The 16708-nt window shown below is 40.2% G+C and overlaps 1 protein-coding gene across 1 annotated transcript in view; it reads right to left on the bottom strand.

Moving 5' to 3' along the window:
- The window catches only part of tox (thymocyte selection-associated high mobility group box), a 75794-nt gene that overhangs the window by 17070 nt on the left and 42016 nt on the right, over positions 1–16708 (bottom strand). Inside the window, exons 3-4 of the mRNA XM_005938191.2 lie at positions 9891–9992; positions 2599–2883 (exon numbers count right to left, since the gene is read on the bottom strand). Of these exons, the coding sequence (XP_005938253.1) occupies positions 2599–2883; positions 9891–9992 (387 nt within the window). The remainder of the gene's footprint in view (positions 1–2598; positions 2884–9890; positions 9993–16708) is intronic.

The raw sequence follows: 16708 nt of genomic DNA on the forward strand, positions 1-16708 counted from the left end.
TCATTCTTAACAAACACTGGAGCAATCTTTATTACTGAGACTGACAAGTACTGATACTGTTTCCTCTGAACAACCTTTTTTTTTTTGACAGTTCAAGTAACTATGAGTCTCGAGTCTGGCTTTCATTTCTTTACTGTATCACACAGTGAGCCACATGTGAATGTCACCACTAAAAGCAAGAGTTTCACTTTACTGTGAAACGAAGATTGAACATAAGAAGAAAATGTCAGATCAACCAGCTGCCATGATTGGCCTTCAAATAACACTGCCCTGGGCAATATCCTCTTTCACACAGTTAAGCTGAATAAACCATTAAAGAGTACAGTTAAAAACATATAAAGCTGTCAGTTTCACTCTCTTGGAGTCTCCATTTCCTTGAAATAAGTACATTTGTACTTTTTGTACCTAATTGAAAAGATAATTTTGCAATCATGTGTTTTTGTTTATAGATTTCCATCCATTTTCTTCCACTTATCCGATTTAGGGTTGTGGTGGGGCTGGAGCCAATCCTAACTGTTACAGGTTGAGAGTCAGGGCACCAGTCTGTGGCAGTGCTAACACAAAGAGAGAGAGAGCTATTCACCCCTACAGCCAGTCTACCAGTTAACCTAACATACAGGACCCAGAGAGAACCCACACACACGCATAGATTCCACACAGAAAGGCCCCATCTTACCAGTGGATTTGAACCCTTGGACCCTCTTGGTATGCGACAACAGTGCTAACCACCGCACCACTGTGGCATCTTTTTAAGGAATCATTAATATTATACTGAAATGTCTATACTTAATGCTTTACTAAACTTGTTGTTAATCCAATTTTAGTCCAGTTAACTAAACTATTTACACATTTTGACTTCTAGTAAATGGAAAATTGCTTTTTGAGTTTGTAGTCATACGTGTCTCTGTGTGCAAGTCTTTTCAAAACCTAAAGAGTAAATTTTCTTTCCAGCATGTCATTGTTTTTCTTGAGTGGGGTATGATTTCATCGTTGTAATAGGGCTATAAAAATACACACACTGATCTTGGGCTACATTTAGGCCTAACACAGCTGAGTTTACGATGATTATTTTTTAGGCTAATTATAAGTGATTGAAGACCAGACATATTTAGCCCAGAAAAGAACATCCACAGATGCTGATATTTAGGACTTGGCAACAACTCCGTGTATGAAGGGTATGTAGTTAGATTATTAAAGAGGTTTTTAGAGGGAAATAAATGCAAAACCCTTTATTGCGATGGTCAAATCTCCTCCATCTAAATGTACATGTGAATTACCAAAATATGGCTAAATACAAAAACCAAAACTGATTTAAAGACTTAAAAATATCAACAAACGTCTCTGAGATCATCCATGGAAACACATTTGTCACAACAAGTTTATCTTGACTAACACAATAAATAAAGAAAAGCTTGGCAGTGGATTTCAAGCTTCACATTGTCACACAAACAGCAGTTCAGATTGTGGCTGCCGTATGCGTTGTGTTCCTGTAAACTCTGATCACCCAACCCAATCAACCGCACATTACCAAATTTAGTCACCCACACAACATATTTTGTTCATTAAGTGTTGTCAAACCCGGTATCGAACTATACGTGAATGAAAAGAGAATCTACATCTGAGTGTGTGCATATACTTTTCAACATCAAACATGGTAATGTGACCTCATTGTGTGCTTTTTAAACATTTTCAGCACATTACACACACACACACACATATAGTAACATAAAATTTAAATATCCAAAATCCATTTTCTTATCGTTTAATTGATTTTAATCATGTGAATTATGTTTATGCTTTTAATCAAGCATGATTTGATGGTAAGTGGAATGAGATGATGACTGTTCATCTAGGGCAAATGTAGTGTGTACCTCACTTTTAATGTGAGATGTTGTTGGAACAAAAGTTCAGTCAGTTTTTCCAAGGTAAATACATAACAACTAACAAGGGAACTGTTGTATCCATGCTGAGGATTATATGTTTTACAGTAAAATACCATCTAACATGTCAAAAGAAAAAAAAGATTTTGTATCAGAGAGAAAAAAATAAAAATCTACAAAAATGTAATTGAATTGAAAAATAATTTAAATACACTACACAAGGACATAAAATTGGAAAGAGTAAAAAACAAACACTAAATTCTTTAATTCAAATAGGTTCCTATCATCGTACTAAGGCCAATGTTACAGCAAATTGTGACTTTCCTTTAACATTGACTCCCTGCTTTGTGTGTGCAGAACCCTCAGTGTAAACTCACAGAACTCAGACTTCAGCCAAAAAAAGAAAAAGAAAAAAAAAGTCTACTCAGACTCATTTTGCGTAGGTCTGCATTTTTTGATTCCATCTGAACTTGTGTGTACAAACCACAAGAAGAGCCATACAAACCTTGTGTTTGTGAGTAGACACCAATTAGAACAAAACTGGCTTAAAGTGCCTGCACCAAGGTCTCGCATCAAATGTAAAGGGGCGATTTTGAAATGAATCATGTAAAGCTACTCTGGTATTTATATTCGTAAATCCATCTTTGAAATTGTATTTCCCTACTAGTAAAGCATAAATGCCAGGTGTATACACAGTGACTTATTTGGAACCACTTACCACAGACAGAGTGCTAGTCATTGGGCCACCATCCCGGCTGAATGTGCTTCCATCTTGGCTCAACATAGTGGCCCCATCCTGGTTACCAGGCATGCTGGGCAAATCCATGCCCTGCAACTGGTAGGGGTGGTGTGGAGCTGAATTGGAGGGAGGGTCCAGAGAGTGATACGGTCCAGACGGGGAGTTGTGGGGGAGGTGAGGGGGTACCATGTGATCTGGCAGGGTAGGAGGAGTGATGGGTGGAATGTTGAAATCATCATCGCCCAAACCACTGACTGGGTATGACTAAAGACAGACAGGACAATGAAAATAAACAAATACAGTTTAGTCAGGGTCACTGTATTCAATAAAATATTGAGTCATCATTAGCAACATGGTTCTGCTCAGGGATTCCTTGTTCTGTCACACATGGAAAGTACGAGACGGAAAGAGCAGCTGCAAGATCCCAGCACAGAACAGAGCAGGTATCCGTGACAACAGACATGACAAAGATTGCATCAAAATAGAAGCTGCAGTGGAGGTGGGTTGCAAAGAAGCTTGCATATATGCAGTAACATTGGGCAGGGTAAAGTAGCTTAAACAACACACCTTACATGTGTAAAAGCTAAATCACCATCAGCTCATGACTGCTGGTATGATATCAGATTTTGACTTCATGGCTGACCTGAACTAACAAGCGTCCTGCCCCTTTGCTCGTAGGGGGCAAGAAGCCCCCCTACGAAAAAGCTATTGGCATCAGCAGGAAGGAAAACCTCACTTTTTCCGATCGTGGCTCAAGAGTTGGTAGTTCGTCTTTTCGGAAGGTTGGCGGTTCGAGCCCTGGCTCGGACAGTCTCGGTCGTTGTGTCCATGGGCAAGACACTTCACCTACCGCCTACTGATGTTGGCCAGAGGGGCCGATGGCGCGATATGGCAGCCTCGCTTCTGTCAGTCTTCCCCAGGGCAGCTGTGGCTACAACTGTAGCTTGCCTTCACCAGTGTGTGAATGAATAGTGGAATTGTAAAGCGCTTTGAGGGTCTCAAAAAGCGCTGTATAAATGCAACCCATTATTATTATTATTATTACTTTTAATAGGAATCAGCCTCTGACAGAACCAGGCTCAGAGGCTGGGGTGATGGGAAGTAGGCATTTATTTAATGCCAACTAGACTTCTAATTTTATTAAGCCAATGTACATTGCTGTTGCCTCATGGGCACTTCATTGGTGTTGGAAAAAGTCCAACCATCCATCGTTGTTTCCTTAGAGTGTTGAATCTACACTGTACTTTGAACAGATGTGGGCATCCATGTGGCTTGCAAATACGGGATATGATCGCTGGAGGGTATAAACTAAACCATCAGCTATTGTGGGCTGGCGCTGAGATCAGCTGATTTACCAGAAATGCTGAAATTCATGGTTTTAGTGCTTCTTAATATTATCTTATTAAACAAACAAACATTGCTATGAGCTTTCTGAAATGTTATGGATGTTAAAGTCAGGTGTGGGGTAGCTGACATAACATGATGGGCAACACTTAAAACTTGAAGTGACTGGGCTATGTTGCTTTTAGCAGAGTGCACAACTTAAAGAAATCAATAATAATTGCATAGAGGTCTATAGGAGTACAAGAGTCATAAAACATTACTGTCAGAGTTATTAAATGACTGCGAGTGGAAAAACTACACACCATTGTTTCCTCAGACTCCAGTCTACAGCTCCGTATTGTGTCATGCAGTCTGTCTTCGTCAGCCACAGCTTGTATCATAGACTAATTATCGCTAATGATATTCCCCGTCTTGAAAGAAAAGCTTCGTGAACAAATACTTGCTCATTCAGTGACACAACAATACAGTAATTTATATGTACAAGCCTGAGAGAATAGACACAGGCAGGTTTTTGTGTGTAAAAAATACAAAGGTGCTAATCTGACATACAAAAAAAAAACACAAAAAAAACAGGAGCAGTCCCCATATCATAACAAATTATGCTGAGAGCAAAGACACATGAGAGGGAGACATGAAGAGGGAAATGAGTGAGAGAATCATGCAAGAGGAGTGAGAGATAAAGAGAGGGAGAGAGGCAGTGTTAGAGAAGCCCTCTCATACTAATCTGACAGAGGAGATCTTTTATAGAGACTGACAGTCTTTTCTGCTTGGCTAGCCACACCAGTCTCTCCATCTCTTACTTTTTTGCTCTTCATCTCTCACCATCCCTCTCCTTCCACCCCTCTTTTGCTCTCTCTCCTAATCTCATCCTCAATTTCCATTTCATCTCTCACTCTTTTCTGCTCTTTCTCAAACCCCCATGCAGTGTTGAGTTACAAGTTGCATGACTTGTGAACTAAACGATGAGTTATACAGTATAGGTTCACTGTGGAACTCACTGCCACCGTGCTAAAACACGGTTCCACTTATAAGTTTCCGCTTCAATTTAATATTTAGGAAACAAGATATAAAAATAAAACAAAATGATCAACAAATTGAAAAAAATACTTTCATTTCCCTTCATTTTGTGCTCATGTTCTCTGTATTTTATTAATAACCAACAACTGATATTATATGCCATGAAGCTTGTTGTGCAGACTAACAAAAGCTAACTCACATCAGTGAGTCAAACTGCTGCACTGGGTCACAGAACACAGCAGATATGCATCGCTCCCTCTCACATCTTTCAGTTTTAGGCAAATTTAAAACTACTTTGATTTGGCTGCAATTCAACAGTCAATCTACAAAACAAGTTTGTTAAATAAGTCTTTATGGGTGTGTCATGTAATCCCAGTATCAGCTTAGAAGGGCTACGAGGTAGCACCAGCACTGGCATTACCAGCGCTGTCTTGACTGTGTCTTTTCATAACTTCACAGCCTGAGTACTTATCAACTTCTTACACGAGTAGCAAAGTTTTAGGTGCCAGGGGCATATTTTAAGATGCTTTTGCACATTCTAAACAGTGCAAAAGCAATTAAGTCAAGCAATGTGTCATACGGTGGAAGCGAAATAGATAAATGCTGCATATAGAAAGAGTGTTTTATTAATCCCAAAGGGGAATTGCACTTTAAAGGAGCATCAAAATGTTGAATATGGATTGAAGATTTGCATGATTGAATAGAGACGCCATTTATTCTCTGATACTTATTTTGGCTCTGTCCTGTTGCTGTAAATACAATCTAGAGCACAACTCTGAATAGTCCCGAAATAAATGCAATTCAGTTTCCAGTAAACTGTACTAAAACAACAAACACAGTCGCTAGCCATACTGAAATGTTACCAAGCTATTTCATTAAATAAAATTATGGACAACAATGTTTTAATTGACCAAAATCTGGTCAGAAACAGTAAATCTGTGAAGCCAAAATGAAAATAATCGGGCTCTATAGACGAGAGACAATTGGAAGATAATTTAGGGAAATGTGAAAATGAAAATAAATGATAAATAACTGAATAAATGAAAGATCAGTAATGACATATAACAGGATACAGTACCTCACATAATGCAAATCAACTGCACTGTTAATGTTCTGTGACTTAGTAATTTAATCTGAAATGTTAGCCTTTAATTATTGTAAAGAGGATCAACAACCAACATGTAACTTTAGCATCTAATTAAAGAAATGTACCACTCATTTTCACTGTTGTACTCATCCATCTGCTTCTCTGCAACTTTTCAAACTACTCATGGTTCTCCACAGCTTACACTCTGCTTACGATGAATATCATTATATTCTATGTTTTAACAACATTTCACAAATAGTACATTTCCCACATATTCTCTGTGATCAGCCCCACACCCATTTTATTGTTTACAGTGCATGTGTGGTCAAGTGCAGTTCAACTATAGCTTAATTATAAATGGCACAACTATAACAGTTTCGGGAGGCATTATGTTATCATTTTATCATCAGTCTCACCTGACTAAGGTGTGTCTCGATTTCTGAAAGCAGTTCTTGCCTATGCTGTCTGTGGACTTTTGTGAGGTGATTTCTTTTTAAAAATAACCCACAAGGGAAAAATAGCTAAATCTTGCAAGAATGTTGTTAAAGTTGCGAGAGTACGTGACACTTCTACATTAAAATAAAACAAAACTTTACATACCAAACCATTAAGTAAAACTTGATCTAGTGCAGTAATTTTACTAAAACCTGTGTGACCAACTACACAGCCCTACAAGCGTATTGGGTTTATCGGGCAACCATCAAGCCGAATGGTCCGTTTTCTTGGATCACTGTTACACTGTTGAGCTCTGAGCTGTGCATAAATTATACTGCTTGTCTCTCTGCCTCTCTCCCTCCCTCTCCAACTCTGTCATTCCTTCAACTTCTGCATAAATTATTCTTCTCCTTCTCTCTTCCATTCATGTTGGTAGTACAATAGACTGTTCCTTGTGCAATGGGAGCTCCTAGAAAGACTAATGTAGTCAGGATTAAGTCCTTTCCCACATGTAGTGTTCGTGTTACAAATGCATGTCTCACAACTCCATGTCGATTTCATATAATTTTAAAAAAGCACATATGATTGTGAGTAATATGTTGCCAGCATTTACAGAAGGAGGTTATCAAATACATCTGCTGCAGACAGGTTGCTGATTTGTGAAGTATCCAATGGGCATTCAGTTAGAAATTTCTTAAATTTACAATACTGTGAGTTGCTTAAAAGTCAATATTCAGTATGACCACTTTTATTCTTCAGCACAGATTCTGATCTTAGGCAAGCTTTCTTTCCAAAAGCTCTTCTTTGGCTGTTCTGTTCTCCGTCAAGATAATGTTATACATGTTATATCAATAATGTTAAGGTCTGGTTCCAGGGGATGTCAGTTCTTAACTGATGGTAATCTATCCAGGTACGCTTTTATTCCATTGGCTGTGTGTTTTTTCAGATCATTGTCCTGCTGAAAAATGAAGTTGTTGTCAATCAGACACTTTCCAGATTGTATTCCATGGTGCATCCAAATCTGATGGTACATGCAATCATTATTTCATCAATATTGACAAGATCTGCAAAAGCACTCGCTGGAATGAAGCCCCAAACCACAACTATGTTTTACAGACGACTGTAGACACTCAGTGTTGTCTCTGTCCTTTGATGATAGTTTGAACCAAAAGTTTTAAAAACGGGATTTATCCTTCATAAGACCTGTTCTAGGACTGATGGATTATAGCAAAATAAAAATATAATCATGATTATTTTACTACAGTTATTCATTTACTTAACAATCATGTCGTTAATGAACTTTACAAAATGTGCCTTTTTACAGTTGATTGCCTTGAACTTTAAATGTAGCCTAATTAACATGAAAAACAAATAAATGGTAGAAATAGAAGGTGAAGGTGGTGGGGGACACAAGGTCATATATCAAGGTCTCATAAGAAGTCAGACTCCGATTAATGGCTGTTTCACTGTAAAGCCAATTATGCAGCTGGAGCAGTTGCTTCCTGCAAGTCTTTGGTGGCCTACAGTCTCTAGAGTGGGGTGATTAGGGCCATGGTGGATTACCTGTTGCCCTTGCATACATGCACAGTAGTCACACAGATAGTCGGTCAACAGCCAACCAACACCTCAAACACATACAGCCAAAACTGGACCAGACAAGACCCTTGATGATCCGGAGACAAACAGTGAGTGAATTTGGGCTTTTAGATAGAGGTGAAAGTGCACCAGGTTTAAAATGAAAATCTAATTTTATCCCTTATTCATTATCACTGAAGGCCAAAAATCATAGAATTAAAATTCTACTGACACATGGTGGCGTGGTAATTAGAGTTTTTTAATGTCCACTAGTGGCCAGCTGTTACAGCAGCTATACAGCAGTGTGCGATGCATAAAGCCCTGGTGTACGTGGGTGGGGATTTACAGAAAATGATTCCACTGTGCTGTGATTCTTTCCTGTGTCTTCATAAAAAAAAATAGTGCTTGTAGAAAGATGATGTTTAAATTGATTGTGCAGAGTAAACTGAAGAGATACACATACACTGACTGTATCCTCTGAGAGCTGGATGTAAACACACTCACACAGAAGCTACAGTATGGTTTTATGAATGCTGAATTTCTCAGTCAGTTGTCTTCCTGATAAAACGTGGGAGCTTGTTTAAGAGAAAGAGAAAGAGACAAAGCAAAGAACATCGAAACAAAAGTGTTTTTTAGATTTTGGAAGACTTGGTGCCCCGACATATCTTCCACTGACATATTAAATTTGTAATTCACTGATACATCATGATTTTCCACACTGCAAAACACAGACTGAAGAGAAATGTTGCATGAAGATATGTTGACGAGTTTTACTGGAAACAAACTGATATCTTAAAATAAAATGTAATAAATAAATACATAAATAAATAAATAAAACCATGAACTAACAAAGGTAAAAAAGGCAAGAAAACAAATCTGTCACTCTTTGATTATAGTGCTTGTTGTGTAAACTGAACAGACAAAACCTAAAGGTCAAGGTTAAAGCTATCTAATAATAAACATCAAACCTCTTTTGTATGATACACAGCTCAGATTTTCATGAAAGCACATGAAAGCTAAATTATACGAGATGTACAGAGACTGTTTTTGTTGTTTTTGTCACAGATGCACTCACTAAACCATATCTTGCTGCATCAGTAAATATATATTATGACTATATACCTCATATGATGAATAAAAGCTGATTTTTCCTTAGACCAGGTCAAAATACGCACAATACAACGTACAAAGTGCATGGTTTAACCACAATTAATGACCTTTGACTAATACTATGATTAGAGGCTGTTAAGTCATACTTAACTGCACCACCATCAGACATGGAAAATAAAAATAAGCAGCATCAATGTACAACTGTAGGTGCAAACATATTGATCCCAGAGATTAGGTGTGCATTAAGGTTTAAATGATTAGAATGACTTTTCCCACAAGGTTGGCTAGTGTAAGCCAAAGCGTCACAGTTTGGGAACTCACCAATTTCTGGTCAGTCTGTTCCTTTAATAAAATAAATATCATGTACAAGTGAAGTCTAAAAATTCAAACTGACTTCAATCTGGGCGTGAGTTTACTAGAAATTGGGGCAAATGCCTTCCACCTAACTTAGTTGCTGTAAGCATAATGTGCAACTCCAGTTGAATTCTGGGTATTGCAGGCTTTGACAAAGAGATAGTGCTGCAATGATACCAACACTTCAGCTGCATAAATTCTCATCTGATTTTGCGCAAGTGTTATAGATGTGAAATGCTAAATTCCAAATAATCTGCAGTCAATGCTTTTACTTGGTACAGTTTTCTGTGGACACCTGGAAGTGTTTGGTTTTGTGCATGTAGAGGTGTGTGTCTGTATGAACATTCACCCAGGGCAGGCGATGTGTTTCGGCCATGTGTGCGTCTCTCCTCCAGTGCTGTGAGGGTGGTGTCACCTTGCTGAGAGGGTGAGGGGGATGTGGCACACGAAACTGTGGGAAGAATCACAAAGACAAATACAAATTCAAATGGGCCCAGAGGTCAGAGGGAGGTCAGAGGTCAAATCAAAAGGTCATGAAAAGCAGCAAGGAGAAAGCAAGAGACACACACAGAGACAGAGAGAGAGAGATCAAGTTTTCACTCATACAGAGGAAAACATAAGTAAAGTTCTGTCTTTATAAATGGCTAATATTGCTTTGCTTTATGTGAAAGTTGGGCTGCAATGATACCGAGGTGATAGAAGGAGCAGAAAGAGAGAAAGAGAAGCTGTAAATAAATTGCTTGTTTGTTTCCTCCACAGCTAATCCCCGATAAGAAAAGGTTAGCCGGTGCTGCACAGCTGCAATGAGACCGAGACAAACACATAAAAACATCATTGTGACACAGTGCTACAAACAGGCTAGTCACTTTTGAGTAAATGTGGCGATCACCACGTTCTTTTTAACACCACTGTGCTGCTGTGATTCATTTCTATGCACTCACATTTCAAACTCTCCTGCTAACACAACAACCACCGACCAAAAACTAATTTGTTATTGGATAAAAACATGTTCACATTATCACATACTGTAAAGAAAGTTATTTTCATGATATAAATCCATCTTTTCTCGAATACATCCTCCATACTCTTGGATTTGCAGGTCAGTTTTTCTATAAATTGTACTTCTTGTATCATACTGGTACATTTACTTCACTCAGCAGTTTAGTTTTTCCCACCCTTTTATTTGCCTCTGTGCTGTTATGCTTGATATTCTGTATCAGCCCACGAATCTTCATGACTTTGCTGATGCCCTGACTTTTCCTCTAGCACTACCATGAGGTTTAAAGTGAGTTTTCTTTTGTTTTGTTTTGGGGGGGGGTTTAACACCTAGCACCATTATCAGATGATATATATATAATCATCTGTTCCATGATGTTGTAAACCAGCAACATGGAAAAGAGGGTCAGATGACTTCTCATAAAATTCTGCTGCACTGCGTGGAAGTATTAACAGCATGTATGTGAACTTTAACCTGCATCAAAAGAAGACAATGTACATCTGAAAGGTCATAGAGAGCACAAAGTTCCACACATGTCAGAGGCATTTAAAATACCATTTGGTTACTGAGACAGCTTCAAATGGCTCGCAGCTACATCAAGATAGAACAGATAATGTTTGACCAGTGTTTTCTGAGTGTTTTGTTCCTGTTAGACTAACTACTGTAGGAATCAGAATGTAACTCTTAAATCAGTGCTGGGTGCATTTGTCTGTAAAGCAGTAATGTGAAGATTTCTAAATTCAGAAATCAAGTTGCAGTTACTAATCATTATACAGCTACTCTCTTACACAAAAACGTTTTGTATACGCATGAATGATGTACAAAAAAAAATTCCCATGGGCATGAGATTCCAGACCAATTAATGTTTGAAGAGTGTCAATTTTCACATTATTTAAAGTTTTCTACAATAAATATAAGCATGTGATGGTAAACACCATCCTCGCTTTCCTCATCACTGCAGTGTCCATAATTAGATGGTATCACATTACAGTGATTTTGTAAAGCGGAACAGGAAGCCAACGCATTATATTTATGCATCGATGTCTTGTCTTACCCATACTAGTTGATTAGTCTATGAATTTATTTCATAGGCTAATCAGTGAAATGAATTCAACAATTAGTCACCTTTACTTTTTTTTACCATTACCAATTCTTTCATGTAGAATTTTCTGTAGACAAAAAAAAAATCAGAATACCTTTAGACTGCAAACCTACACGTATTATTTTTATGCCTTCCAAAGCACTGATTCACCTGTCTTTCTCCCTGTTTCTGCATTAATACACTAACATTACTGCCACTCCATTAACATTTCCAAAAATGACAAGGATGAGGGTCAGACTTGACTGAAATTGGTTCCATTCATCACAACAACCTGCCTTTATAAAGGCAGTGGTGATTCAATAATAAAGCCATAAATTCTTATTCCACACACACAACTCCCCATCTTCTTATGGCAAAACACTATGAATAAAACATCAAATCATGTATTTCTTTACTGCACAATATTCTCTATATTGTACTCTATGAATAATGTATCTATAGTAGTGCATCTTATTAATATAGGCTTTGCTTGGTGGTGAGGTAATTCTGCACTAACAAACACACATCTTAGGCTTCCCTTAGGAGCTTGAAGTGTACTTTCAAAAGCAGCAACACCCACTTGCTGTGTAGTCTGTGCAGTGTACTGTTCTAGGGCTGTTGCTAAGTTATCTTGTAACAGCTGATGTTTACTATGTTGATCTCACTTTATATAATGAACAGTTGTTCTCTAGTGGAAATTTTCCCGTTTTTCATGACCATATTTTCAGGTAAGTTGAAATTTAAATGATATCTCCCCCCAGGTCAGGGGGGAGATATCATCACCCCCACCCGAGATTGGGTACATAGCCCCAAGTGCGATAGGAGAAGGATCGTTGAGTGCGAGAGGAACTGACCTGAAAAATAGGATAATGGCCAAGCTTGAAACCTGGATCCCCCGTAGCCGGTTACCAAGATTACGTGAAGTACCCTCAGAAGGTCTGCTAGATGATGTTAATGCAGCACTACGGACATACCTACAACCACGATTACCGACACTAACAAGCTGATCTACAATACGGCAGCAGTGATCAGTGAGATGCTTGGCTACAAGTTGAACAGCCACAAGGGGCAGTACCCTCCATGGAGAAGGAGGCTAGAGGGCAAGATCAAAGTAGCACGGAGGGAGGTTAGCCAACTAACGGAGTTGCAGAAAGGTGCGACAAAGAAGGTGCATAAGAAATACAGCAAGCTGTCCATACCTGAGGCCTTGGAAACTGCCAAGCAAAGACTCACAGCCTTGGCCAGCCGCTTGAGGAGGTACACCAGAGAGATAGAAGGCAGGAGAATAAACCAGCTGTTCTCCACAGAACCAGCAAAGGTGTACTCTCAGTGGCAAGGGAACAATAATAAGAGAACAGCACCACCAAGGCTGGAGACGGAGCAATACTGGAAGAGCATATGGGAGAAGGACGCAACCCATAACGGCAATGCTCAGTGGCTAGTGGATCTGAGGGCAGACCACAGCGACCTCCCTGAACAGGGTCCAGTAACCATCACAGTGGCAGATATCCAAGAAAGGGTCTCCAGTATGAAGAGTTGGACAGCACCAGGGCCCGACATGGTTCACGCCTACTGGCTAAAGAAGCTGACTGCACTCCACGAGCGTCTGGCAGCACAAATGAACCAGCTGCTAGTTAACGAGAGACACCCGAGAATGGCTAACCGAAGGTCGGACGGTCCTGATCCCCAAGGACCCCAAGAAGGGACCGGTCCCCTCCAACTACCGACCAATAACCTGCCTCAGTACTACATGGAAGCTCCTGTCAGGCATCATATCGGCTAAGATGAACAGGCACATGGGTCAATACATGAGTGGGACACAGAAAGGAATTGGCAAGAATACCAGAGGCGCAAAACACCAGCTACTGGTAGACAGAACAGTCAGCCGAGACTGCAAGACCAGACTGACCAACCTGTGCACTGCCTGGATTGATTACAAGAAGGCCTATGACTCAATGCCCCACAGCTGGATACTGGAATGCCTAGAATTGTACAAGATCAATGGGACCCTAAGAGCCTTCATCAGGAACTCAATGGGGATGTGGCGTACAACACTAGAGGCCAACTCCAAGCCCATAGCACAAGTCACCATCAAGTGCGGGATCTACCAAGGAGATGCTCTGTCCCCACTGCTGTTCTGCATAGGCCTGAACCCCCTCAGTGAGATCATTAACAAGACTGGCTACGGATACCGACTACGGAACGGAGCAGTTGTCAGCCACCTCCTGTACATGGATGACATCAAGCTGTATGCCAAGAGTGAACGAGACATCGATTCACTGATCCACACTACCAGGCTATACAGCAATGACATTGGAATGTCGTTCGGACTGGAGAAGTGTAGTCGGATGGTAACAAAGAGAGGGAAGGTAGTCAGAACTGAGGGGATTGAACTACCAGAAGGCAACATTGCAGACATAGAGGACAGTTACAAGTACCTGGGGATCCCGCAGGCAAATGGGAACCATGAAGAGGCCGCTAGAAAGGCTGCAACCACCAAGTACCTGCAGAGGGTCAGGCAAGTCCTGAGGAGTCAGCTGAATGGTAAGAACAAGATCCGGGCCATCAACACGTACGCCCTGCCCGTGATCAGGTACCCTGCTGGGGTAATAGGCTGGCCAAAGGAGGAGATAGAAGCCACTGACATAAAGACAAGAAAGCTCCTTACCATGCATGGAGGGTTTCACCCCAAGTCCAGCACCCTGAGGCTGTACGCTAAGCGGAAGGAAGGGGGCCGGGGACTGGTGAGTGTCAGCACCACAGTCCAGGATGAGACAACGAACATCCAAGAATACATTGGGAAGATGGCCCCAACTGACCGAGTGCTCAGTGAATACCTCAGGCAGCAGAAACCCAAGAAAGAGGAGGGAGACGAGGAACCATCATGGAAGGACAGGCCCCTGCACGGTATGTACCACCGGCAGATAGAGGAGGTGGCTGATATCCAGAAATCCTACCAGTGGCTGGACAAAGCTGGACTGAAAGACAGCACAGAGGCACTAATCATGGCAGCACAAGAACAAGCTCTGAGCACAAGATCCATAGAGGCTGGGGTCTATCACACCAGGCAAGACCCCAGGTGCAGGCTGTGTAAAGATGCCCCAGAGACAATCCAGCACATAACAGCAGGGTGCAAGATGCTAGCAGGCAAGGCATACATGGAACGCCATAACCAAGTGGCCGGCATAGTGTACAGGAACATCTGTGCCGAGTATAACCTGGAAGTCCCGAGGTCAAAATGGGAGATGCCCCCAAGGGTGGTGGAGAATGACCGAGCTAAGATCCTGTGGGACTTCCAGATACAGACGGACAAAATGGTGGTGGCTAACCAACCGGACATAGTGGTGGTAGACAAACAGAAGAAGACGGCCGTAGTGATCGATGTAGCGGTTCCGAATGACAGCAATATCAGGAAGAAGGAACACGAGAAGCTGGAGAAATACCAAGGGCTCAGAGAAGAGCTCGAGAGGATGTGGAGGGTGAAGGTAATGGTGGTCCCCGTGGTAATCGGAGCACTAGGTGCGGTGACTCCCAAGCTAGGCGAGTGGCTCCAGCAGATCCCGGGAATAACATCGGAGATCTCTGTCCAGAAGAGCGCAGTCCTGGGAACAGCTAAGATACTGCGCAGGACCCTCAAGCTCCCAGGCCTCTGGTAGAGGACCCGAGCTTGAAGGATAAACCGCCCGCAGGGGCGTGCTGGGTGTTGTATATGTGCAGTTTTCTCTTCTCCCGTGATGCCCTGCTGTGTAAAGTGCAGCTGTTTACAAAGTAGTCTGCATCACGAGTTCCCTTATAACAACTTTGAATACAGGTGATACGACTTGCTTTGTCTCATTGGTTTTTCAAACTAATCCCTAAATCTCTACTTCCCCCTCTTAGTAAACAGTGACACACACACACGAGCACACATGCATGCACACACACACACGCACTCCTCCTATTAATGTCAGAAAACCTTCCAAGATCACATAGTAAAGCTACACTTCTGCATGCTGCAGTTTAGATTGCATTTATCTTATTTTATTTAAATTTGATCTTTTAATGTACTTGAGATTATTTACATATTTTTGAAGTAAAAAAATTATTTTGATACATTAATAAATGTAAAATGATAAATGATAAATACAATGAAAGTGTTGTTTTTGTTTGTTTGTTTGTTTGTTTGTTAGTTTTTACACGTTGTATACAATTATAAAACACTGTAATCTCTAAAATGGAAACCAATGAGCAGTTCATTCTGAAACACCAGTATTTCTTCTCTTTTGAATATTTATTATTGCTCATTAATAAGACAATTGATAGATTACTCGATTACTTAAATAATCGATAGCTGCAACCCTGACTCACAATGCAGTATTATTGGGATTTTTAAAATTTGTGATATGGTAAGTATTGCAATAACATGTATTGCAATCTATCACCATTTTTCAACTGCAAATTATGTCCTGAAAGTTAAACTTAGACAAATCTGACTTACATAACAACATAAAGTTATCTCACTTCATTTTTTTTAAACTCCAAAATAGTATTCTCAGACACCGTCAATAAAATCTGCCATAAATGTCGTCATAAGACAGTTAGTTTGATGTCAGTGAGAAACTGAATGGGGTCAAGTTGGCAAGTACATGCAGTCCATTTCTGATAATACAGCAATTAACTGTGATAAACTGTCTAAAATCACATATATGAATTTGAGTTTTCAGTGGAGTCAAATTAATGTAAGTTTGCTTGTCTAACGTTATCTCAGGATTTTGGTATGTAAGATTAGCGCATTTGTTATATTCCCAGATCATTTTTATTTATTTAATAAAATATCAATATTTGATATCCCTGCATTGCTACATATGTCAGGGTTACAATAGGTTATGGTTAGGTTTAGGTAGGGTTAGGGTTAGGCATTCATTTTTGATGGTTAGGGTAAGGGCTAGGGAAAGCATTATGTCAATGAGATGTCCCACAAGGATATGAACACGTGTGTGTGTGTGTGTGTGTGTGTGTGTGTGTGTGTGGTGTGTGTTGTTGTGTGTGTGGTGTGTTGTGGTGTGTGTGTGTGTGTTTTGTGGGATCGATACAGCATAGTATTACAATA

The sequence above is a fragment of the Haplochromis burtoni genome, unplaced genomic scaffold, assembly GCF_018398535.1.
Source record: "Haplochromis burtoni strain Fernald_Lab_line unplaced genomic scaffold, NCSU_Asbu1 Contig_243, whole genome shotgun sequence".
NCBI classification, from domain to species: Eukaryota; Metazoa; Chordata; class Actinopteri; order Cichliformes; family Cichlidae; genus Haplochromis; species Haplochromis burtoni.